The sequence below is a fragment of the Ranitomeya variabilis genome, chromosome 1, assembly GCF_051348905.1.
Source record: "Ranitomeya variabilis isolate aRanVar5 chromosome 1, aRanVar5.hap1, whole genome shotgun sequence".
Classification (NCBI taxonomy): domain Eukaryota; kingdom Metazoa; phylum Chordata; class Amphibia; order Anura; family Dendrobatidae; genus Ranitomeya; species Ranitomeya variabilis.
In genome coordinates this window covers 318,413,172-318,438,733 of record NC_135232.1, presented here as the reverse complement: position 1 = coordinate 318,438,733, position 25,562 = coordinate 318,413,172, and the positions used below count along the sequence as shown (strand labels likewise).

The 25,562-nt window shown below is 45.6% G+C and overlaps 1 protein-coding gene across 5 annotated transcripts in view; it reads left to right on the top strand.

Annotated features, from left to right (window-relative positions):
- Positions 1 to 25,562, top strand: part of PLA2G4C (phospholipase A2 group IVC) — a 177,780-nt gene that overhangs the window by 89,068 nt on the left and 63,150 nt on the right. For all 5 annotated transcript variants that reach the window (XM_077297850.1, XM_077297860.1, XM_077297869.1 and 2 more), the window contains one exon: positions 8,102 to 8,216. In XM_077297850.1, the coding sequence (XP_077153965.1) occupies positions 8,102 to 8,216 (115 nt within the window). The remainder of the gene's footprint in view (positions 1 to 8,101; positions 8,217 to 25,562) is intronic.

The following is a 25,562-nucleotide window of genomic DNA, read 5'->3' as shown; positions in this document are numbered from 1 at the left end:
ATAAGTTGGACTTTTGTCCATGTTTTGTTTTGCCTATTTGTTCCAGTTCACAGCTGAAGTTTTGTTACTGTGTCTGGAAAGCTCTCGTTGATCAGGGATTGCTACTCTGGCGTTATGAGTTAATGCCAGAGTTTAAGGTAATCTCTGGATGGTGTTTTGTTAGTGTTTTTCTGCTGACCATGAAAGTATACTATCTGTCTTCTGCTATCTAGTAAGCGGACCTCAAATTTGCTAAGACTATTTTCCTGCTGCGTTTGTTGTTTCATCTGAACTCACCGTCATTATATGTGGGGGGCTACTGTCTTCTTTGGAATATTTCTCTAGAGGTGAGCCAGGTCTTATATTTCCCTCTGCTAGCTATTTAGGTCTTAGGCCAGAGCTGGGCATCTAGCGATAAATAGGAAATGCTACCTGGCTATTTCTAGTTGCGCGGCAGGCTTAGTTCATGGTCAGTATAGTTCCATCTTCCGAGAGCTTGTCCCTCTATAGGCTTGCTATGATCTCTGCCTGCAGAGATCATGACAGTTTGACCGGCCAATAAAGTGTTAAAGACCCAGGTTGAGAAAGGAGAGTTATAAGAAGTCTGCTGAAATTTTTTTTTTTTTTTTTTTTTTTTCCTCCAGTCTGCCTTGCTGCAGTCTTTTCTCTCTCTCTCCTCCTAATCTCTGTATGCTCTGTGTGCACCTGACAATAATGGATCTCCAGAGTGTAACTGCGGGTTTGAATAATCTCATCACGAAAGTACAAAATTTACAAGATTTTGTGGTACATGCTCCGGTATCTGAGCCGAGAATTCCTTTGCCGGAGTTCTTCACAGGGAATAGAGCTAGCTTCCAGAATTTCCGAAATAATTGTAAGCTTTATTTGTCCCTGAAGTCTCGTTCAGCTGGAGACCCTGCTCAGCAGGTTAGGATTGTGATTTCCTTGCTCAGGGGTGACCCTCAAGATTGGGCCTTCTCATTGCCAGCAGGGGATCCTGCGTTACGCGATGTGGATGCGTTTTTTCTGGCCTTGGGCTTGCTTTATGAGGAACCTCATTTGGAACTTCAGGCAGAAAAAACTTTGATGGCACTATCTCAGGGGCAAGACGAAGCTGAAGTTTTCTGCCAAAAATTCCGTAAATGGTCTGTGCTTACTCAGTGGAATGAGTGCGCCTTGGCGGCAACTTTCAGAGAAGGTCTCTCTGATGCCGTTAAGGATGTTATGGTGGGGTTCCCTTTGCCTGCAGGTCTGAATGAGTCCATGACAATGGCTATTCAGATTGATAGGCGTCTGCGGGAGTGCAAACCGGTGCACCATCTGGCGGTGTCTATGGAAAAGACGCCAGAAAGTATGCAGTGTGATAGAATTCTGTCCAGGAGCGAGAGACAGAATTTTAGACGGAAGAATGGATTGTGTTTCTATTGTGGGGATTCTACTCATGTTATATCGGCATGCTCTAGGCGTACAAAGAAGCTTGATAAGTCTGTTTCCATTAGCACCATTCAGTCTAAGTTTATTTTGTCTGTAACCCTGATTTGCTCTTTGTCATCCATTGCCACGGACGCCTATGTTGACTCTGGCGCCGCTCTGAGTCTTATGGATTGGTCCTTTGCCAATCGTTGTGGTTTTGATTTAGAGCCTTTGGAGACTCTTATTCCTCTGAAGGGGATTGACTCCACCCCATTGGCTAATAATAAACCACAATACTGGACACAAGTAACCATGCGTATCAATCCGGATCACCAGGAGATTATTCGTTTCCTGGTGCTGTATAATTTACATGACGATTTGGTACTGGGATTGCCATGGTTGCAGTCTCACAACCCAGTCTTGGACTGGAGAGCAATGTCTGTGTTGAGCTGGGGATGTAAGGGTATTCATGGGGACGTACCTTTGGTTTCTATTTCGTCGTCCATTCCCTCTGAAGTCCCTGAGTTCCTCTCTGATTATCAAGACGTCTTTGACGAACCCAAGCTTGGGTCGTTACCTCCGCACCGTGAGTGCGATTGTGCCATAGATTTGATACCGGGTTGTAAATATCCAAAGGGTCGTTTGTTTAATTTGTCTGTGCCGGAACATGCTGCTATGCGGGAATATATAAAGGAGTCTTTGGAAAAGGGACATATTCGTCCATCTTCTTCTCCCTTGGGAGCTGGGTTTTTCTTTGTCTCAAAAAAAGACGGCTCTTTGAGACCATGTATTGATTATCGGCTTCTGAATAAGATCACTGTTAAGTATCAATACCCATTGCCATTGCTTACTGATTTGTTTGCTCGTATAGAGGGTGCTAAGTGGTTCTCTAAAATTGATCTTCGTGGGGCGTATAATTTGGTGCGGATCAGGCAGGGGGATGAGTGGAAGACCGCATTTAATACGCCCGAGGGCCACTTTGAGTATTTGGTCATGCCTTTTGGTCTTTCTAATGCCCCTTCAGTTTTCCAGTCTTTTATGCATGATATTTTCCGCGATTTTCTGGATAAATTTATGATAATATATCTGGATGATATTCTGATTTTTTCTGATGACTGGGACTCTCATGTCCAGCAGGTCAGGAGGGTTTTTCAGGTTCTGCGGTCTAATTCTTTATGTGTGAAGGGGTCTAAGTGCGTTTTTGGGGTCCAGAAAATTTCCTTTTTGGGGTATATTTTTTCTCCCTCTTCCATTGAGATGGATCCCGTCAAGGTGCAAGCTATTTGTGACTGGACTCAGCCCTCCTCTCTTAAGGGTCTTCAGAGATTTTTGGGCTTTGCCAACTTTTACCGCCGATTTATTGCTGGTTTTTCGGATGTCGTTAAACCACTGACTGATTTGACCAGACAAGGCGCTGATGTTGCTAATTGGTCCCCTCATGCTGTAGAGGCCTTTCAGGAGCTTAAGCGCCGTTTTGCCTCTGCCCCTGTGTTGCGTCAGCCTGATGTGAATCTGCCTTTTCAGGTTGAGGTTGACGCTTCGGAGATCGGAGCTGGGGCAGTGTTGTCGCAGAAAGGTTCCGACTGCTCCGTCATTAGGCCTTGTGCCTTCTTTTCTCGCAAATTTTCGCCCGCAGAGCGGAATTATGATGTTGGGAATCGGGAGCTTTTGGCCATGAAGTGGGCGTTTGAGGAGTGGCGCCATTGGCTCGAGGGGGCTAGACATCAGGTGGTGGTATTGACTGACCACAAAAATTTGATTTATCTTGAGACTGCCAGACGCCTGAATCCTAGACAGGCGCGCTGGTCTTTATTTTTTTTCTCGCTTTAATTTTGTGGTGTCATACCTACCGGGTTCTAAGAATGTTAAGGCAGATGCCCTTTCTAGGAGTTTTGACCCGGACTCTCCTGGTAATTCTGAACCCACAGGTATCCTTAGGGAGGGAGTAATTTTGTCGGCCGTTTCTCCTGATCTGCGGCGGTCCTTGCAAGAGTTTCAGGCGGATAGACCGGATCGTTGTCCGCCTGATAGACTGTTTGTTCCGGATGATTGGACCAGCAGAGTCATCTCTGAGGTACATTCTTCTGCATTGGCAGGTCATCCCGGAATTTTTGGTACCAGGGATTTGGTGGCAAGATCCTTCTGGTGGCCTTCTCTGTCACGAGATGTGCGAGTCTTTGTGCAGTCATGTGACGTTTGTGCTCGGGCCAAGTCTTGTAGTTCTCGGGCTAGCGGACTGCTGTTGCCCTTGCCTATTCCTAAGAGGCCTTGGACACACATCTCGATGGATTTTATTTCAGATCTGCCTGTTTCCCAGAAGATGTCTGTCATCTGGGTGGTCTGTGACCGTTTCTCTAAAATGGTCCATTTGGTTCCTCTGCCCAAGTTGCCTTCTTCTTCTGAGTTGGTTCCTCTGTTTTTTCAGAATGTTGTCCGATTGCACGGTATTCCTGAGAATATTGTTTCTGACAGAGGTACCCAATTTGTGTCTAGATTTTGGCGGGCATTCTGTGCTAGGATGGGCATAGATTTGTCTTTTTCGTCTGCTTTTCACCCTCAGACTAATGGCCAGACCGAGCGGACTAATCAGACCCTTGAGACATATCTGAGGTGTTTTGTCTCTGCTGACCAGGATGATTGGGTTGCTTTTTTGCCATTGGCAGAGTTCGCCCTCAATAATCGGGCCAGTTCTTCCACCTTGGTGTCCCCGTTTTTCTGTAATTCGGGGTTTCACCCTCGATTTTCCTCCGGTCAGGTGGAATCCTCGGATTGTCCTGGAGTGGATGCGGTGGTAGAGAGATTGCATCACATTTGGGGGCAGGTTATGGACAATTTGAAGTTGTCCCAGGAGAAGACTCAGCGTTTTGCCAACCGTCATCGTCGTGTTGGTTCTCGGCTTTGTGTTGGAGATTTAGTGTGGTTGTCTTCTCGTTTTGTCCCTATGAGGGTCTCTTCTCCTAAGTTTAAACCTCGGTTCATCGGCCCTTATAGAATATTGGAGATTCTTAATCCTGTTTCTTTCCGTTTGGACCTCCCTGCGTCCTTTTCCATTCATAACGTTTTTCATCGGTCGTTATTGCGTAGGTATGAGGTACCTGTTGTACCTTCAGTTGAGCCTCCTGCTCCGGTGTTGGTTGAGGGTGAGTTGGAGTACGTTGTGGAGAAAATTTTGGACTCTCGTGTTTCCAGACGGAAACTCCAGTATCTGGTCAACTGGAAGGGTTACGGCCAGGAGGATAATTCTTGGGTCAATGCATCTGATGTTCATGCTTCTGATCTTGTTCGTGCCTTCCATAGGGCTCATCCTGGTCGCCCTGGTGGATCTGGTGAGGGTTCGGTGCCCCCTCCTTGAGGGGGGGGTACTGTTGTGAATTTGGATTCTGGGCTCCCCCGGTGGCCGCTTGTGGAATTGGACTTGTCATCCTCTTTCCTGTTTCACCTGATTCCATCAGTAGTGGGTGTCGCTATTTAAGCTCATTTCTCTGGTGGTTTCTTGCCGGTCAACAATGTTATCTGATGCCTCTCAGTGCTTGTTCCTGCTTCTAGACTACTACTAGATAAGTTGGACTTTTGTCCATGTTTTGTTTTGCCTATTTGTTCCAGTTCACAGCTGAAGTTTTGTTACTGTGTCTGGAAAGCTCTCGTTGATCAGGGATTGCTACTCTGGCGTTATGAGTTAATGCCAGAGTTTAAGGTAATCTCTGGATGGTGTTTTGTTAGTGTTTTTCTGCTGACCATGAAAGTATACTATCTGTCTTCTGCTATCTAGTAAGCGGACCTCAAATTTGCTAAGACTATTTTCCTGCTGCGTTTGTTGTTTCATCTGAACTCACCGTCATTATATGTGGGGGGCTACTGTCTTCTTTGGAATATTTCTCTAGAGGTGAGCCAGGTCTTATATTTCCCTCTGCTAGCTATTTAGGTCTTAGGCCAGAGCTGGGCATCTAGCGATAAATAGGAAATGCTACCTGGCTATTTCTAGTTGCGCGGCAGGCTTAGTTCATGGTCAGTATAGTTCCATCTTCCGAGAGCTTGTCCCTCTATAGGCTTGCTATGATCTCTGCCTGCAGAGATCATGACACTTGAGGTGTACTGGTCCCCCACTGATTGAGTGTCTCTTGTGTGGTCTCCCCTAACAGCAAACTGCCAAAGTCCTTCAATACATTCATCCCCAAAGTCACGATATGTTGTGGGCTGGGATCCCCCCGTGTCAACACAACCCCCCGGCGGCCCAGGTCTTTCCCACATAAAGATATTTGCATCCAGGTGACCCCTTCCACTGGGATGGGCAGCTGATTGGCGGCCTGCAACCGGATTACGGGGCCCCATTGGGGTCTGACTGACACAGGGAAGTGTTTTCTAAAATAGGCCTCGGGCATAGTCGTGACTTGAGATCCGGTGTCCACCAGACAACGTACAGCCCGCCCTTCAAACTCTGCCCAAACCAGGGGGCAGCTGGCAACCAAATTTTCGGGACTTTCACCACCCATCCGCGGGGATTCTGACTCCGAGCGTCGTCCCCTTAGCTCGGAGTCCTCTAGTTTAACGCCCGCCGTGACGAGGCCCTCCCTCTCCGGGGGCACTCCCGTGCGAAATGTCCTGCCTCCCCGCAACCATAGCAAGCACCGGAGACCGGATAATATCCTGAACGAACGCCACGAGCTGGACTCCCAGACCCTTGCCCCCGGGGTAGCTCCCTTGGGCTTCGCGCATTTTTTTTTACTTCGGCCAGTTCGTCTCGGATTTGTTTGAGCTCCTGCCGCATCTCTTGAACCCACGACGGCTCACCCCCTCCTGGTGCAGCGGTCTGGATAACCCGAGCCTCTCCTGTCAGGACCGTCACCCCCCTCTCTTGCTCCCGGGTGCGGGCCTCATTGCCTATGTCGGAGAAAGTCAGGCGCGGGTCGACCCGCACTCGTTCACGTAGAGCCTGTTTGGTCAACTCATCCCGCAGTCCCGTCACCAGTTGGTCGCGCAGGGTCACGTCGACATGTCCCATCCCCATACCATCTTTCCGCACGATTGCAATGTTTAGCTCTTGCAGAGCATTCATGTACTGAGTGACAGTCTCGCCCTCTTTTTGTCGCCGTCCAAACAACCGGGCCCGCAGCTCTCCCACGTCGGTGGGATCCCCGTGCGTCCCCTCTAACACATGTAACACCCCGGTAAAAGTATTCCGCTCTGTGGGGGGTCTCAACATCACTGAATCTCGGGCCTCTCCGTCTAATGCCATAATGGCTACCTCAGCTTCCAGGGCCGGGGTCATAGGATGCATTCTCAACAGCCCCCTCATCCTCTCAGTCCAGCTCCACAACAACATGTTGCTCCCATTAAACTTGGGCAAATTGTTTAACATGGCCCCCAATGAGAGAGAAGCTCTAGGCCCAGCCCCATCCTCCGTATCTTCTGGCTCCTTCTTTGGATCCTGCATCCTGCCGACTACGCCAAATGTAGAGACCGCAGGTAAAGAAGGATGCAGGGACAAATAGGAGCCAGAAAGCAAATAGCGTTTTTAACTTTCTTTTTAACTTCCAACCAAAAAGATAACAAACGTTTTCCACGCAGGGAACTTATATACAAGAACACAATCTCGCAGTAAATCCCAATTATTATATGGCCGCCCTGAACTACACCCGTAGAACGCGGCAGCGCCTCACTAGTGACTCCCTACTAAGATAAAGTCAACAACGGTCACTTATCAGTGCTGGTTCAGCGATGTAGTCCTGACGGGGAGGCTCCGACAACGCCGTAGTCCTGATGGCGGAGGAAGGAGGTGTCTTCTGGCGACGGGCCCAGGCGTAGAGTCGAGTCCAGAATGTCTTTTGCGGTGCTGCGTTCCCTCCTGCAGGCGGACGTTGATCCGAGGTAACAGCCTCCCAGTCCAGAGAAGAGTCTTTTTGAGGAGGATTAGGAGAATAATCAGTATCAGTCACAGCTGAGACGAAACCATGCGAGTCTGTAGCACTCTCTGGCAAGGTGTTCTCAGGGAGCGCGGTAATACTGTCCCTGAGCTGGTCAGCACTACCCCTCTGCCTGGGGGGTCGCTGACGACGAATGCGTCTCTTTTTGGGGGCTCCAGTAATTGCCCGCACTGTCTGTTGCACGTTTTCCCCCTGCTTCCTGCAAGTCTCACTGCGGCCTGCACACTCACAGCAACTGCGCTGCAGTTTCCTCTCCTCAGAGATTTCCCGCGCTTCTCTGCCCCTGCTTTCGCGCGTTTTGCTTTTTATCCTCTCCTCTCCCTGCGTCACTCTGCCTCCTGTCACATGAGCCTGGCTTCCCATGCACCCCTCAAATCCGTCCCCCGGAACCCCGACTCCCGGCAACAATGGTTCCACCCGTCTGCACAGCTCACCAGGTCCCTGTCCCCTACAGCTACAGCCACTACTTACTATGTACTGAGCGGTGACTGAGGCCACGCAGGCACAACCCTATGACTGAAAGCCCAAGCCTGCAGGAAGGTATAACGTTAATTTGCTCTGGGCAGAAGGGCTCAGTGCTGACACCGGGTATCTTCAGGATGCTATTAACCTGCAGATTAGTCCCCTATCTGCAGGATAATAGCATTTTTTACATGACAGTCTCCCTTTAAGTTTGATAAATTAAAAGTAAAATGATTATTGATATATGTTATGTGATAAAATTGAATAAGGCAATGCTGAAGTCTCCATTAGTTAGAAACTTATATTTTCTTTATTCTTATTGTTAGCATGACACAAGGTCCTGATGCTCTTTTACGGTCAGATGGGGAAGCAGCATCTCTTAAAGCTAGGCAGAAAAAAGTGTGGGAAGCCCTTCAAAAGCTAAATGTAAATGTCCAAAAGGTAAATATGCCCAATTGAACATGAATAACTTCTATTATGAAAAATGACCCTTTCATTTATATCAAGAATCAGCAATTAATATCATAAACCAGTATATCACTGCACTGTGTATATATACAGTGGCTTGTGAAATTATTCACACCCTTGACTTTTATCCTATTTTGATACTTAACAACTTGTGTTTAAATATTTTTGTAATTCGATTTGTGTGTTATGCATCTGCTCTAAATATGCCACTTAAAAAGAAAACGATGAAATAACGGTCCAACAAGTAATATTCCAAAAAATGAATATACTTTATTAGGTGATTAACATGACCAAAATGTAAGGAGGGAAAATGACACCGCAGGAAAAACGTTGGAAAAAGAGCAGGAGGCGCGTGCCCAGGATAATGTCCAAACCAGATAGATAATAATAAAAAATTAGCAAAATGCGAACTAAACTATAAAAACTAAATAAACATAACGAAAAAACCTGGATTAGACATGGTAAAGGTGCGGAACATATATTATCGTAGTAATCTATAGTGATCAATAGTCAGCCATTTTAGCTAGTGTACAGAAGCTGCTGCAAGTAGCACATAGTAAAGATGGTACATATTAGCAATATGGGAACAATATGCCCGCTCCTGCAGACATCATCACAATATGGTGGCTGGCAGTCACTTACCGCACTAAGGACAGTTATACCTGGGACCGCGCCTCCGCCCCTACGCGCGTTTCGGCAGAAACACCTTCGTCAGGGGGCAGAGATATGGAGTGCACAACGAGTTTAAAAAGCACCCGCACCGGAAGTGAGTTTTGCCGGTGACCGGAAGTGACGATGCGGTACCATGGAGAACACGGCGACGGCCGTTACCGAGTGCAGCCGAAGGACTCCGAGTTCACAGGGGCCCCATGTGACCCGGAGCACCAACAAGCTACACCACGGCACGCAGGCGCACACGGGCCCCACGTGTCATGATCTCCATGGCCAGAGAACTAGCATAAGCCTCAATAGGAACAAGCTCTTGGAAGATGTAACTATACTGACCATGAACTAAACCTACCGCATCATCTAGAAGTAGCCAGGTAGCATGTCCTACTTTTTATCCCTATATGCCCAGCGCCGGCCGGAGAACTAAATAATGCTAGCAGAGGGAAATATAAGACCTGACTCACCTCTAGAGAAATGCCCAAAAAGGAGACAGAGGCCCCCCACATATATTGGCGGTGATATGAGATGAAACAACAAACGCAGCAGGAAAATAGTTTTAGCAAATTTGAGGTCCGCTTTCTAGATAGCAGAAGACAGAAAGCATACTTTCATGGTCAGTAGAAAACCCTAACAAAACACATCCAGAAATTACTTTAGGACTCTGGCATTAACTCATAATACCAGAGTGGCAATTCCTGATCAACAAGAGCTTTCCAGACACAGTAACGAAACTGCAGCTGTGAACTGGAACCAAAATACAAAAACAAAACATGGACGAATGTCCAACTTATCTAGTAGATGTCTGGGAGCAGGAACAAGCACAGAGAGGCTTCTGATAACATTGTTGACCGGCAAGCATCTAACAGAGAAGCCAGGTTATATAGCGACACCCAGATCTAATCAGAACAGGTGAACAGGGAAGATGATGTCACAAGTTCAATTCCACCAGTAGCCACCGGGGGAGCCCAGAATCCAAATTCACAACAGTACCCCCCCCTCAAGGAGGGGGCACCGAACCCTCACCAGAACCACCAGGGCGATCAGGATGGGCCCTATGAAAGGCACGAACCAGATCAGAGGCATGAACATCAGATGCAGTGACCCAAGAATTATCCTCCTGGCCGTATCCCTTCCACTTGACCAGATACTGGAGTCTCCGTCTGGAAACACGGGAGTCTAGGATTTTTTCCACAACGTACTCCAACTCACCCTCAACCAACACCGGAGCAGGAGGCTCAACGGAAGGCACAACCGGTGCCTCATACCTGCGCAATAACGACCGATGAAAAACGTTATGAATAGAAAAGGATGCAGGGAGGTCCAAACGGAAGGAAACAGGGTTAAGAATCTCCAATATTTTATACGGACCGATGAACCGAGGCTTAAACTTAGGAGATGAGACCCTCATAGGGACAAAACGAGAAGACAACCACACCAAATCTCCAACACAAAGCCGAGGACCAACACGACGGTGACGGTTGGCAAAAAGCTGAGTCTTCTCCTGGGACAACTTTAAATTGTCCATCACCTGCCCCCAGATATGATGCAATCTCTCCACCACCGCATCCACTCCAGGACAATCCGAGGATTCCATCTGACCGGAGGAAAATCGAGGGTGGAACCCCGAATTACAGAAAAACGGGGACACCAAAGTGGCAGAGCTGGCCCGATTATTGAGGGCGAACTCCGCCAATGGCAAAAAAGCAACCCAATCATCCTGGTCAGCAGACACAAAACACCTCAGATATGTCTCCAGGGTCTGATTAGTCCGCTCGGTCTGGCCATTAGTCTGAGGGTGAAAAGCAGACGAAAAAGACAAATCTATGCCCATCCTAGCACAGAATGCCCGCCAAAATCTAGACACAAATTGGGTTCCTCTGTCAGAAACGATATTCTCAGGAATACCATGCAAACGAACAACATTTTGAAAAAACAGGGGCACCAACTCGGAAGAAGAAGGCAATTTGGGCAGGGGAACCAAATGGACCATCTTAGAAAAACGGTCACACACCACCCAGATGACAGACATCTTCTGAGAAACAGGCAGATCTGAAATAAAATCCATCGAGATGTGTGTCCAAGGCCTCTTAGGAATAGGCAAGGGCAACAATAATCCACTAGCCCGAGAACAACAAGGCTTGGCCCGAGCACAAACGTCACAAGACTGCACAAAGCCTCGCACATCTCGTGACAGGGAAGGCCACCAGAAGGATCTTGCCACCAAATCCCTGGTACCAAAAATTCCAGGATGACCTGCCAATGCAGAAGAATGTACCTCAGAGATGACTCTACTGGTCCAATCATCAGGAACAAACAACCTATCAGGCGGACAACGATCCGGTCTATCCGCCTGAAACTCCTGCAAGGCCCGCCGCAGGTCTGGAGAAACGGCTGACAAGATAACTCCCTCCTTAAGAATACCTGTGGGGTCAGAGTTGCCGGGTGAATCAGGCTCAAAACTCCTAGAAAGGGCATCCGCCTTAACATTCTTAGAACCCGGTAGGTACGATACCACAAAATTAAACCGAGAGAAAAATAATGACCAGCGCGCCTGTCTAGGATTCAGGCGCCTGGCGGTCTCAAGATAGATCAAATTTTTGTGGTCAGTCAATACCACCACCTGATGTCTGGCCCCCTCGAGCCAATGGCGCCACTCCTCAAACGCCCACTTCATGGCCAAAAGCTCCCGATTCCCAACATCATAATTCCGCTCAGCGGGCGAAAATTTACGGGAAAAGAAGGCACAAGGCCTCATCACGGCGCAGTCAGAACTTTTCTGCGACAACACTGCCCCAGCCCCGATCTCAGAAGCGTCGACCTCAACCTGAAAAGGAAGAGTCACATCAGGCTGACGCAACACAGGGGCAGAAGAAAAACGGCGCTTAAGCTCCTGAAAGGCCTCCACAGCATCAGGGGACCAATTAGCAACATCAGCACCCTGTCTAGTCAAATCGGTCAATGGCTTAACGACATCCGAAAAACCAGAAATAAATCGACGATAAAAGTTGGCAAAGCCCAAAAATTTCTGAAGACTTTTAAGAGAAGAGGGCTGCGTCCAATCACAAATAGCTTGAACCTTGACAGGATCCATCTCAATGGAAGAGGGAGAAAAAATATATCCCAAAAAGGAAATTCTCTGAACCCCAAAAACGCACTTAGAACCCTTGACACACAGAGAATTAGACCGCAAAACCTGAAAAACCCTCCTGACTTGCTGGACATGAGAGTCCCAATCATCCGAAAAAATCAGAATATCATCCAGATACACTATCATAAATTTATCCAAAAAATCGCGGAAAATATCATGCATAAAGGACTGGAAGACTGAAGGGGCATTAGAAAGACCAAAAGGCATCACCAAATACTCAAAGTGGCCCTCGGGCGTATTAAATGCGGTTTTCCACTCATCCCCCTGCCTGATCCGCACCAAATTATACGCCCCACGGAGATCAATCTTAGAGAACCACTTGGCCCCCTTTATGCGAGCAAACAAATCAGTCAGCAACGGCAACGGATATTGATATTTAACCGTGATTTTATTCAAAAGCCGATAATCAATACATGGTCTCAAAGAGCCGTCTTTTTTTGACACAAAGAAAAAACCGGCTCCTAAGGGAGATGACGATGGACGAATATGTCCCTTTTCCAAGGACTCCTTTATATATTCTCGCATAGCAGTATGTTCAGGCACAGACAGATTAAATAAACGACCCTTTGGGTATTTACTACCCGGAATTAAATCTATAGCACAATCGCACTCACGGTGCGGAGGTAGTGAACCCAGCTTGGGTTCTTCAAAGACGTCACGATAATCAGACAGGAACTCAGGGATTTCAGAGGGAATAGATGATGAAATGGACACCAAAGGTACGTCCCCATGAGTCCCCTTACATCCCCAGCTCAACACAGACATAGCTCTCCAGTCAAGGACTGGGTTGTGAGACTGCAGCCATGGCAATCCCAGCACCAAATCATCATGTAGATTATACAGCACCAGAAAACGAATAGTCTCCTGGTGATCCGGATTAATACACATAGTCACTTGTGTCCAGTATTGTGGTTTATTATTAGCCAATGGGGTGGAGTCAATCCCCTTCAGAGGAATAAGAGTCTCCAAAGGCTCTAAATCATACCCACAACGATTGGCAAAGGACCAATCCATAAGACTCAAAGCGGCGCCAGAGTCGATATAGGCGTCCGTAGCAATAGATGACAAAGAGCAAATCAGGGTCACAGACAAAATAAATTTAGACTGTAAAGTGCCAATGGGAACGGATTTATCAAGCTTTTTAATACGCTTAAAGCATGCTGATATAACATGAGTAGAATCCCCACAATAGAAACACAACCCATTTTTCCGTCTAAAATTCTGCCGCTCGCTTCTGGACAGAATTCTATCACACTGCATGTTTTCTGGCGTCTTCTCAGTGGACACCGCCAGATGGTGCACTGGTTTGCGCTCCCGCAGACGCCTATCGATCTGAATGGCCATTGTCATGGACTCATTCAGACTTGCAGGCACAGGGAACCCCACCATAACATCCTTAATGGCATCAGAAAGACCCTCTCTGAAAGTAGCCGCCAAGGCACACTCATTCCACTGAGTAAGCACAGACCATTTACGGAATTTTTGGCAGTAAATTTCAGCTTCATCTTGCCCCTGCGATAGGGACATCAAAGTTTTTTCTGCCTGAAGTTCCAAATGAGGTTCCTCATACAGCAAGCCCAAGGCCAGAAAAAACGCATCCACATTGCGCAACGCAGGATCCCCTGGTGCCAATGCAAAAGCCCAATCTTGAGGGTCGCCGCGGAGCAAGGAAATCACAATCCCAACCTGCTGTGCAGGGTCTCCAGCAGAACGAGATTTCAGGGACAAAAATAACTTACAATTATTTCTAAAATTCTGAAAGCCAGATCTATTCCCTGAGAAGAATTCCGGCAAAGGAATTCTCGGCTCTGATACCGGAGCATGAACAACAAAATCTTGCAAACTTTGTACTTTCGTGGCGAGATTATTCAAACCTGCAGTTACACTCTGTAGATCCATTATAGACAGGTGAACATAGAGCCATTCAAAGATTAGAAGGAGAGAGAAAAAAAAGAAAGACTGCAGCATAGACAGACTGGCAAGTGATCCAATTAAGAGCACAGAGGAAAAAAAAAAAAAAAAAAAAAAAACTCAGCAGACTTCTTATTTCTCTCCTTTCTCAGCCAAGGATTTTAACCCTTTAGTGGGCCGGTCAAACTGTCATGATCTCCATGGCCAGAGAACTAGCATAAGCCTCAATAGGAACAAGCTCTTGGAAGATGTAACTATACTGACCATGAACTAAACCTACCGCATCATCTAGAAGTAGCCAGGTAGCATGTCCTACTTTTTATCCCTATATGCCCAGCGCCGGCCGGAGAACTAAATAATGCTAGCAGAGGGAAATATAAGACCTGACTCACCTCTAGAGAAATGCCCAAAAAGGAGACAGAGGCCCCCCACATATATTGGCGGTGATATGAGATGAAACAACAAACGCAGCAGGAAAATAGTTTTAGCAAATTTGAGGTCCGCTTTCTAGATAGCAGAAGACAGAAAGCATACTTTCATGGTCAGTAGAAAACCCTAACAAAACACATCCAGAAATTACTTTAGGACTCTGGCATTAACTCATAATACCAGAGTGGCAATTCCTGATCAACAAGAGCTTTCCAGACACAGTAACGAAACTGCAGCTGTGAACTGGAACCAAAATACAAAAACAAAACATGGACGAATGTCCAACTTATCTAGTAGATGTCTGGGAGCAGGAACAAGCACAGAGAGGCTTCTGATAACATTGTTGACCGGCAAGCATCTAACAGAGAAGCCAGGTTATATAGCGACACCCAGATCTAATCAGAACAGGTGAACAGGGAAGATGATGTCACAAGTTCAATTCCACCAGTAGCCACCGGGGGAGCCCAGAATCCAAATTCACAACACCCACGGCAATCGCACCAACACAAGGACCGGCAAAGATTATTATGGATGTATGCTACATACACATGACATAACCTATATAAGCACAGACTGTACCCATTCGGACAATTAACCGATGACTTTGCATCTTATAGCGGGCATCATACAGCATATATATAGTAATAAGAAAAATATATAAGAATAACCCACCATGTATATCAAAATTCAACTGCAAGGTATTATCCGCTAAACAGTATTATACACATAATAGTAAAATAAACAATCCCAGTATTACAGCAAAATAGTAGTAACACATACTAATGACTAATACTCATGGTGGAACACCATATATAGCAATTAAGGTTAGAAAAAGGTCCAATATGATGCCAAACAGAAAATACAAAAATAGATAGATGTATATAATTAAGCCAGGCACTTAATCTTCAATAGTCCATCCCACAGTGTACTTCGTTTCACAGATATTCATATAGGCAGACTAGTCTTCTGTGCACATCATCCTATTGGCCATACGGTTCAGTCATGTTGTAGGGAAAAAAGTAGCAGTGGACAACCATAGACATCATTCCGGTGACGTGCAGTGCTAAGACAAAACAATATTAAAAGGTTGTTAAAAACAATACCCAACATCGTTCCGACAGAGTCGCTGTCGGACCAACGACCAATGTATGTAGGACGGACGAGAACTGGAAAAGGATAATAATTAGATACAATAACAACTATATGGTCAGAGGAACGGGGCAAAGCTAATATTTTCATTTAATCCCGCAGGCTGGACCGTGCCCAGTGTCCAAATCCACTTGGATTCGACACGGGCCAGCCGCTGGAATGTGCCCCCTCCACGGATCCCAACCTCCAAAAGATCTATACCCCTAGCTCTAAGAAGACTGGCATTGCAACCATGAAACATCTTAAAATGGCGTGGGATCGTTTTCAGGGTGGAGATGTCATCCACTGCCACCGCCGCCTCGATGCCCAAAACATGTTCGCGAATACGTGTTTTCAAAAAACGAGTCGTCATGCCCACATACATTTTGGTACATGGGCATGTGACCACATAAATTACGTTCTTACTTAGACAAGTTATCCTTTTCTTGATTTTAAATTCTCGTGATCTGTCAAAATTATGGAATACGCAAATTCTTTCCATGTTGGGGCAAGCGACGCAGCGGCCACAGGGGACGCACCCCACCCTGACCGCCATAGAATCGAGGAACGTGGGAACCCGCCCTCCCGTATAGTGACTATGGACTAACAAGTCTCTAAGGTTTCTAGACCTTCTGGCCGCAATGCCAGCCCTCTCCGGTAAATACCGTGCAATAACTGGATCAGCTCGTAATACGTGCCAGGATTTTTGTAGTATTTCTTTCATCTTTGGGAATTGGGAATGGTATTTGGTGGTGAATCGGACTATCTCGTGATTAGATCTATCGTTACTTTTATACAACAGAGTATCCCTTGAAGAATGTTTGGCCCTATTAAATGCCTTTTTGATACTTCGTTTGCTATGGCCTCTCATTAGCAATCTATTTTTCAAATCCTCGGCCTGACTAACAAAGTCCGCCTCTGTTGAACACAATCGCCGCAGGCGAAGGAATTGGCCAGTTGGTATAGCCCGAATGATATGATCAGGATGCGAGGAGGAGGCGTGCAATAAAAGATTGGTGGAAGTCGGTTTCCTATATAGAGTGGTCTGAACATCTCCACATGAATCACGTTTCAGCATGACATCTAAGAATTCGATTGAATTGCCATCAAACTTATATGTCAATGTTATATTACTATCATTATTATTCAGAGATGTCATAAATGTCCTCAAACCATCAACTGAACCCTGCCAGACAATCATAATGTCGTCAATGTACCGCGTCCAAAGAAGGACGCGGCACATTGACTCCGGATGGTCAGGCAGGGGGAGGTCCCTCTCCCACAGCCCCAAGAACAGGTTGGCGTACGCCGGGGCGAAGGGAGCCCCCATCGCTGTTCCTTGGAGCTGTAGGAAGAAGGACCCCTTAAAAATGAAAAAATTATGCGTTAACGAGAATTCTAACAACTGACAAATAAAATCCTTCATTTCCTTAGAAAGGTTAGACATGTTAAGGAAGAATTGGACTGCTCTAAGACCATCTTGATGTCGGATGCTGGTGTACAGAGACTCTACATCAGCTGTCACCAGCAATTCATCCTTGTCTAAATGTATACCGTCCATCAATCTCAAAAATTCACCGGTATCTTTCAAGTAAGATGGTAAACTAACCACCAACGGTTGCAATTTTGAATCCAACCACTGATTAACCTTCTCCAGATAGTTCCCTCTACCTGATATAATCGGACGACCAGGGGGCGTCCTCATGTCCTTGTGGACCTTGGGAAGAAGGTAAAAGGTAGGGACTGTGGGTTCACTTACCACCAGCGCAGAGGCCAATTCACCTGTAATAACCCCCATATCCCTAGCCCCCTTAATAATGTCAGTAAGCTGTTTAGAGAAGGCGGACAAGGGGTTAAACGTCAGTTTCTTATAGCATACATGGTTGTTCAGCTGGCGAAAGGCCTCCCTTTCATACATAGTATTAGGCCAGACAACAACGTTACCCCCCTTGTCCGCCGGTTTAAAAACGACATCCCCAAGGTCCTGAAGGACACGAAGGCGCCCCCTTTCCTCCTTTGACAAATTATCCCTATATATATGTCTAGGGATCTCACAAAATTCTTTGGTTACTAATTGAACAAATAAATCCACATTGGGACATGAAGCAAGGGGGGGAAACTTCTTAGATTTAGAACGAATGGAGGCCGGGATCATACCTCCCTCCGGGGTGTCATGTTCCACCGCCAATTCTTCCAATGTACGGAGAGCTATCTGTTCTTCTTCTGTGGGAAAAAGGGCAGCTAGATTATCATTAAAAAAATATTTCTTGAAGATCAAGGACCTGGCAAAAAGGTGGAGGTCCTTGACTGCTTCAAAAACATCAAATGATGCTGCCGGCGAGAAGGATAAGCCTCTTTCTAACAACTGAAGATCTATGGTAGTAAATTCATGTGAGCTGAGATTGATTACCTTGTTGTTGTATTTCCGAAATTCAGAGGAAATATCATCACGTCTGTATGGATGGTACGTGTAATCTTTCTGATTACGTGTAGTCATTCTAGACCCAGTTGACATGGAGGATGCTGATCGTTCAGAAATATCACTAGCAGATGAGATTGAAATCTGAGATGGAATCCGTTTCATAGTGCCATCCGACGGTCTGCCTTTCCTCCATAAATACACCTTCCTACTTTCATAGTCATGACGATCCCTATTAATCTTGGAAGATTGTGTCTCTTGAATTTTTTTAACAGTGCCATCAATGGCCTTCTCAATCTGCTTGTGACATGAATCAAGTTGTTCCACAGTCCCTTGTGATTCTAACTCATCCTCCGTTATTTTGATAGACTTATCTAGCTGTTCAATGACATTTTTATTATAATCACTCAACAATTTCATAAGCTGCATAGAGCAATTATTGCACGCCTCCTCCCAACCAGTCACTAAGGCGGCATCATCAACAGGGAAGGTAGGGATGACTCTAACCCTCAGACCACGTGGAATCATTTTCCTAGTTTGGTAACCTTCCAGAAAAGTACAGTTCCACCATAGTTTTGTCCGTTTCACAATCATATTTTGTAATTCCATAACTCGATCGTCCCATCCACGGTCGCTGGTCGACAGAGGGATGGAAATATCCCCTCCAAACGCTTGGTCAATATGTGAGCGCCAGGCAGTCTCTCTGGCTTTCAGATCCATGCCTATAAGAAAATCTGTGCAAAACACAGCAAAGAGTAAATAGCCACTTATAGAACTAGTCACCATGGTAGAACATAATAAGACAACAATCTATACCACTAGTGACCAAGACCCACAGGGCCTATCATCAGTTACATAAACCACTTAAAAAGAAAACGATGAAATAACGGTCCAACAAGTAATATTCCAAAAAATGAATATACTTTATTAGGTGATTAACATGACCAAAATGTAAGGAGGGAAAATGACACCGCAGGAAAAACGTTGGAAAAAGAGCAGGAGGCGCGTGCCCAGGATAATGTCCAAACCAGATAGATAATAATAAAAAATTAGCAAAATGCGAACTAAACTATAAAAACTAAATAAACATAACGAAAAAACCTGGATTAGACATGGTAAAGGTGCGGAACATATATTATCGTAGTAATCTATAGTGATCAATAGTCAGCCATTTTAGCTAGTGTACAGAAGCTGCTGCAAGTAGCACATAGTAAAGATGGTACATATTAGCAATATGGGAACAATATGCCCGCTCCTGCAGACATCATCACAATATGGTGGCTGGCAGTCACTTACCGCACTAAGGACAGTTATACCTGGGACCGCGCCTCCGCCCCTACGCGCGTTTCGGCAGAAACACCTTCGTCAGGGGGCAGAGATATGGAGTGCACAACGAGTTTAAAAAGCACCCGCACCGGAAGTGAGTTTTGCCGGTGACCGGAAGTGACGATGCGGTACCATGGAGAACACGGCGACGGCCGTTACCGAGTGCAGCCGAAGGACTCCGAGTTCACAGGGGCCCCATGTGACCCGGAGCACCAACCAGCTACACCACGGCACGCAGGCGCACACGGGCCCCACGGCAATCGCACCAACACAAGGACCGGCAAAGATTATTATGGATGTATGCTACATACACATGACATAACCTATATAAGCACAGACTGTACCCATTCGGACAATTAACCGATGACTTTGCATCTTATAGCGGGCATCATACAAGGTACCTTGCAGTTGTATTTTGATATACATGGTGGGTTATTCTTATATATTTTTCTTATTACTATATATATGCTGTATGATGCCCGCTATAAGATGCAAAGTCATCGGTTAATTGTCCGAATGGGTACAGTCTGTGCTTATATAGGTTATGTCATGTGTATGTAGCATACATCCATAATAATCTTTGCCAGTCCTTGTGTTGGTGCGATTGCCGTGGGGCCCGTGTGCGCCTGCGTGCCGTGGTGTAGCTGGTTGGTGCTCCGGGTCACATGGGGCCCCTGTGAACTCGGAGTCCTTCGGCTGCACTCGGTAACGGCCGTCGCCGTGTTCTCCATGGTACCGCATCGTCACTTCCGGTCACCGGCAAAACTCACTTCCGGTGCGGGTGCTTTTTAAACTCGTTGTGCACTCCATATCTCTGCCCCCTGACGAAGGTGTTTCTGCCGAAACGCGCGTAGGGGCGGAGGCGCGGTCCCAGGTATAACTGTCCTTAGTGCGGTAAGTGACTGCCAGCCACCATATTGGGATGATGTCTGCAGGAGCGGGCATATTGTTCCCATATTGCTAATATGTACCATCTTTACTATGTGCTACTTGCAGCAGCTTCTGTACACTAGCTAAAATGGCTGACTATTGATCACTATAGATTACTACGATAATATATGTTCCGCACCTTTACCATGTCTAATCCAGGTTTTTTCGTTATGTTTATTTAGTTTTTATAGTTTAGTTCGCATTTTGCTAATTTTTTATTATTATCTATCTGGTTTAGACATTATCCTGGGCACGCGCCTCCTGCTCTTTTTCCAACGTTTTTCCTGCGGTGTCATTTTCCCTCCTTACATTTTGGTCATGTTAATCACCTAATAAAGTATATTCATTTTTTGGAATATTACTTGTTGGACCGTTATTTCATCGTTTTCTTTTTAAGTGGTTTATGTAACTGATGATAGGCCCTGTGGGTCTTGGTCACTAGTGGTATAGATTGTTGTCTTATTATGTTCTACCATGGTGACTAGTTCTATAAGTGGCTATTTACTCTTTGCTGTGTTTTGCACAGATTTTCTTATAGGCATGGATCTGAAAGCCAGAGAGACTGCCTGGCGCTCACATATTGACCAAGCGTTTGGAGGGGATATTTCCATCCCTCTGTCGACCAGCGACCGTGGATGGGACGATCGAGTTATGGAATTACAAAATATGATTGTGAAACGGACAAAACTATGGTGGAACTGTACTTTTCTGGAAGGTTACCAAACTAGGAAAATGATTCCACGTGGTCTGAGGGTTAGAGTCATCCCTACCTTCCCTGTTGATGATGCCGCCTTAGTGACTGGTTGGGAGGAGGCGTGCAATAATTGCTCTATGCAGCTTATGAAATTGTTGAGTGATTATAATAAAAATGTCATTGAACAGCTAGATAAGTCTATCAAAATAACGGAGGATGAGTTAGAATCACAAGGGACTGTGGAACAACTTGATTCATGTCACAAGCAGATTGAGAAGGCCATTGATGGCACTGTTAAAAAAATTCAAGAGACACAATCTTCCAAGATTAATAGGGATCGTCATGACTATGAAAGTAGGAAGGTGTATTTATGGAGGAAAGGCAGACCGTCGGATGGCACTATGAAACGGATTCCATCTCAGATTTCAATCTCATCTGCTAGTGATATTTCTGAACGATCAGCATCCTCCATGTCAACTGGGTCTAGAATGACTACACGTAATCAGAAAGATTACACGTACCATCCATACAGACGTGATGATATTTCCTCTGAATTTCGGAAATACAACAACAAGGTAATCAATCTCAGCTCACATGAATTTACTACCATAGATCTTCAGTTGTTAGAAAGAGGCTTATCCTTCTCGCCGGCAGCATCATTTGATGTTTTTGAAGCAGTCAAGGACCTCCACCTTTTTGCCAGGTCCTTGATCTTCAAGAAATATTTTTTTAATGATAATCTAGCTGCCCTTTTTCCCACAGAAGAAGAACAGATAGCTCTCCGTACATTGGAAGAATTGGCGGTGGAACATGACACCCCGGAGGGAGGTATGATCCCGGCCTCCATTCGTTCTAAATCTAAGAAGTTTCCCCCCCTTGCTTCATGTCCCAATGTGGATTTATTTGTTCAATTAGTAACCAAAGAATTTTGTGAGATCCCTAGACATATATATAGGGATAATTTGTCAAAGGAGGAAAGGGGGCGCCTTCGTGTCCTTCAGGACCTTGGGGATGTCGTTTTTAAACCGGCGGACAAGGGGGGTAACGTTGTTGTCTGGCCTAATACTATGTATGAAAGGGAGGCCTTTCGCCAGCTGAACAACCATGTATGCTATAAGAAACTGACGTTTAACCCCTTGTCCGCCTTCTCTAAACAGCTTACTGACATTATTAAGGGGGCTAGGGATATGGGGGTTATTACAGGTGAATTGGCCTCTGCGCTGGTGGTAAGTGAACCCACAGTCCCTACCTTTTACCTTCTTCCCAAGGTCCACAAGGACATGAGGACGCCCCCTGGTCGTCCGATTATATCAGGTAGAGGGAACTATCTGGAGAAGGTTAATCAGTGGTTGGATTCAAAATTGCAACCGTTGGTGGTTAGTTTACCATCTTACTTGAAAGATACCGGTGAATTTTTGAGATTGATGGACGGTATACATTTAGACAAGGATGAATTGCTGGTGACAGCTGATGTAGAGTCTCTGTACACCAGCATCCGACATCAAGATGGTCTTAGAGCAGTCCAATTCTTCCTTAACATGTCTAACCTTTCTAAGGAAATGAAGGATTTTATTTGTCAGTTGTTAGAATTCTCGTTAACGCATAATTTTTTCATTTTTAAGGGGTCCTTCTTCCTACAGCTCCAAGGAACAGCGATGGGGGCTCCCTTCGCCCCGGCGTACGCCAACCTGTTCTTGGGGCTGTGGGAGAGGGACCTCCCCCTGCCTGACCATCCGGAGTCAATGTGCCGCGTCCTTCTTTGGACGCGGTACATTGACGACATTATGATTGTCTGGCAGGGTTCAGTTGATGGTTTGAGGACATTTATGACATCTCTGAATAATAATGATAGTAATATAACATTGACATATAAGTTTGATGGCAATTCAATCGAATTCTTAGATGTCATGCTGAAACGTGATTCATGTGGAGATGTTCAGACCACTCTATATAGGAAACCGACTTCCACCAATCTTTTATTGCACGCCTCCTCCTCGCATCCTGATCATATCATTCGGGCTATACCAACTGGCCAATTCCTTCGCCTGCGGCGATTGTGTTCAACAGAGGCGGACTTTGTTAGTCAGGCCGAGGATTTGAAAAATAGATTGCTAATGAGAGGCCATAGCAAACGAAGTATCAAAAAGGCATTTAATAGGGCCAAACATTCTTCAAGGGATACTCTGTTGTATAAAAGTAACGATAGATCTAATCACGAGATAGTCCGATTCACCACCAAATACCATTCCCAATTCCCAAAGATGAAAGAAATACTACAAAAATCCTGGCACGTATTACGAGCTGATCCAGTTATTGCACGGTATTTACCGGAGAGGGCTGGCATTGCGGCCAGAAGGTCTAGAAACCTTAGAGACTTGTTAGTCCATAGTCACTATACGGGAGGGCGGGTTCCCACGTTCCTCGATTCTATGGCGGTCAGGGTGGGGTGCGTCCCCTGTGGCCGCTGCGTCGCTTGCCCCAACATGGAAAGAATTTGCGTATTCCATAATTTTGACAGATCACGAGAATTTAAAATCAAGAAAAGGATAACTTGTCTAAGTAAGAACGTAATTTATGTGGTCACATGCCCATGTACCAAAATGTATGTGGGCATGACGACTCGTTTTTTGAAAACACGTATTCGCGAACATGTTTTGGGCATCGAGGCGGCGGTGGCAGTGGATGACATCTCCACCCTGAAAACTATCCCACGCCATTTTAAGATGTTTCATGGTTGCAATGCCAGTCTTCTTAGAGCTAGGGGTATAGATCTTTTGGAGGTTGGGATCCGTGGAGGGGGCACATTCCAGCGGCTGGCCCGTGTCGAATCCAAGTGGATTTGGACACTGGGCACGGTCCAGCCTGCGGGATTAAATGAAAATATTAGCTTTGCCCCGTTCCTCTGACCATATAGTTGTTATTGTATCTAATTATTATCCTTTTCCAGTTCTCGTCCGTCCTACATACATTGGTCGTTGGTCCGACAGCGACTCTGTCGGAACGATGTTGGGTATTGTTTTTAACAACCTTTTAATATTGTTTTGTCTTAGCACTGCACGTCACCGGAATGATGTCTATGGTTGTCCACTGCTACTTTTTTCCCTACAACATGACTGAACCGTATGGCCAATAGGATGATGTGCACAGAAGACTAGTCTGCCTATATGAATATCTGTGAAACGAAGTACACTGTGGGATGGACTATTGAAGATTAAGTGCCTGGCTTAATTATATACATCTATCTATTTTTGTATTTTCTGTTTGGCATCATATTGGACCTTTTTCTAACCTTAATTGCTATATATGGTGTTCCACCATGAGTATTAGTCATTAGTATGTGTTACTACTATTTTGCTGTAATACTGGGATTGTTTATTTTACTATTATGTGTATAATACTGTTTAGCGGATAATACCTTGCAGTTGAATTTTGATATACATGGTGGGTTATTCTTATATATTTTTCTTATTACTATATATATGCTGTATGATGCCCGCTATAAGATGCAAAGTCATCGGTTAATTGTCCGAATGGGTACAGTCTGTGCTTATATAGGTTATGTCATGTGTATGTAGCATACATCCATAATAATCTTTGCCGGTCCTTGTGTTGGTGCGATTGCCGTGGGGCCCGTGTGCGCCTGCGTGCCGTGGTGTAGCTGGTTGGTGCTCCGGGTCACATGGGGCCCCTGTGAACTCGGAGTCCTTCGGCTGCACTCGGTAATGGCCGTCGCCGTGTTCTCCATGGTACCGCATCGTCACTTCCGGTCACCGGCAAAACTCACTTCCGGTGCGGGTGCTTTTTAAACTCGTTGTGCACTCCATATCTCTGCCCCCTGACGAAGGTGTTTCTGCCGAAACGCGCGTAGGGGCGGAGGCGCGGTCCCAGGTATAACTGTCCTTAGTGCGGTAAGTGACTGCCAGCCACCATATTGTGATGATGTCTGCAGGAGCGGGCATATTGTTCCCATATTGCTAATATGTACCATCTTTACTATGTGCTACTTGCAGCAGCTTCTGTACACTAGCTAAAATGGCTGACTATTGATCACTATAGATTACTACGATAATATATGTTCCGCACCTTTACCATGTCTAATCCAGGTTTTTTCGTTATGTTTATTTAGTTTTTATAGTTTAGTTCGCATTTTGCTAATTTTTTATTATTATCTATCTGGTTTGGACATTATCCTGGGCACGCGCCTCCTGCTCTTTTTCCAACGTTTTTCCTGCGGTGTCATTTTCCCTCCTTACATTTTGGTCATGTTAATCACCTAATAAAGTATATTCATTTTTTGGAATATTACTTGTTGGACCGTTATTTCATCGTTTTCTTTTTAAGTGGTTTATGTAACTGATGATAGGCCCTGTGGGTCTTGGTCACTAGTGGTATAGATTGTTGTCTTATTATGTTCTACCATGGTGACTAGTTCTATAAGTGGCTATCTGCTCTAAATATGGTAGTCTAAGTTGGTGAAGTGAGAAAAATATAGGCATAAATTAAATTTATGGAATCAAAAAACTAAAAATTGGCATATGTATTCACCCCTTTTGTTATGAAGCCTCTAAGAATTTCTGGTGCAAGCAATTACCTTCATAAGTCACATGCTTAGCGACCACAAGCTCACCTGTGTGCAATGTAGGTGTCACATGATTTGTCAGTATA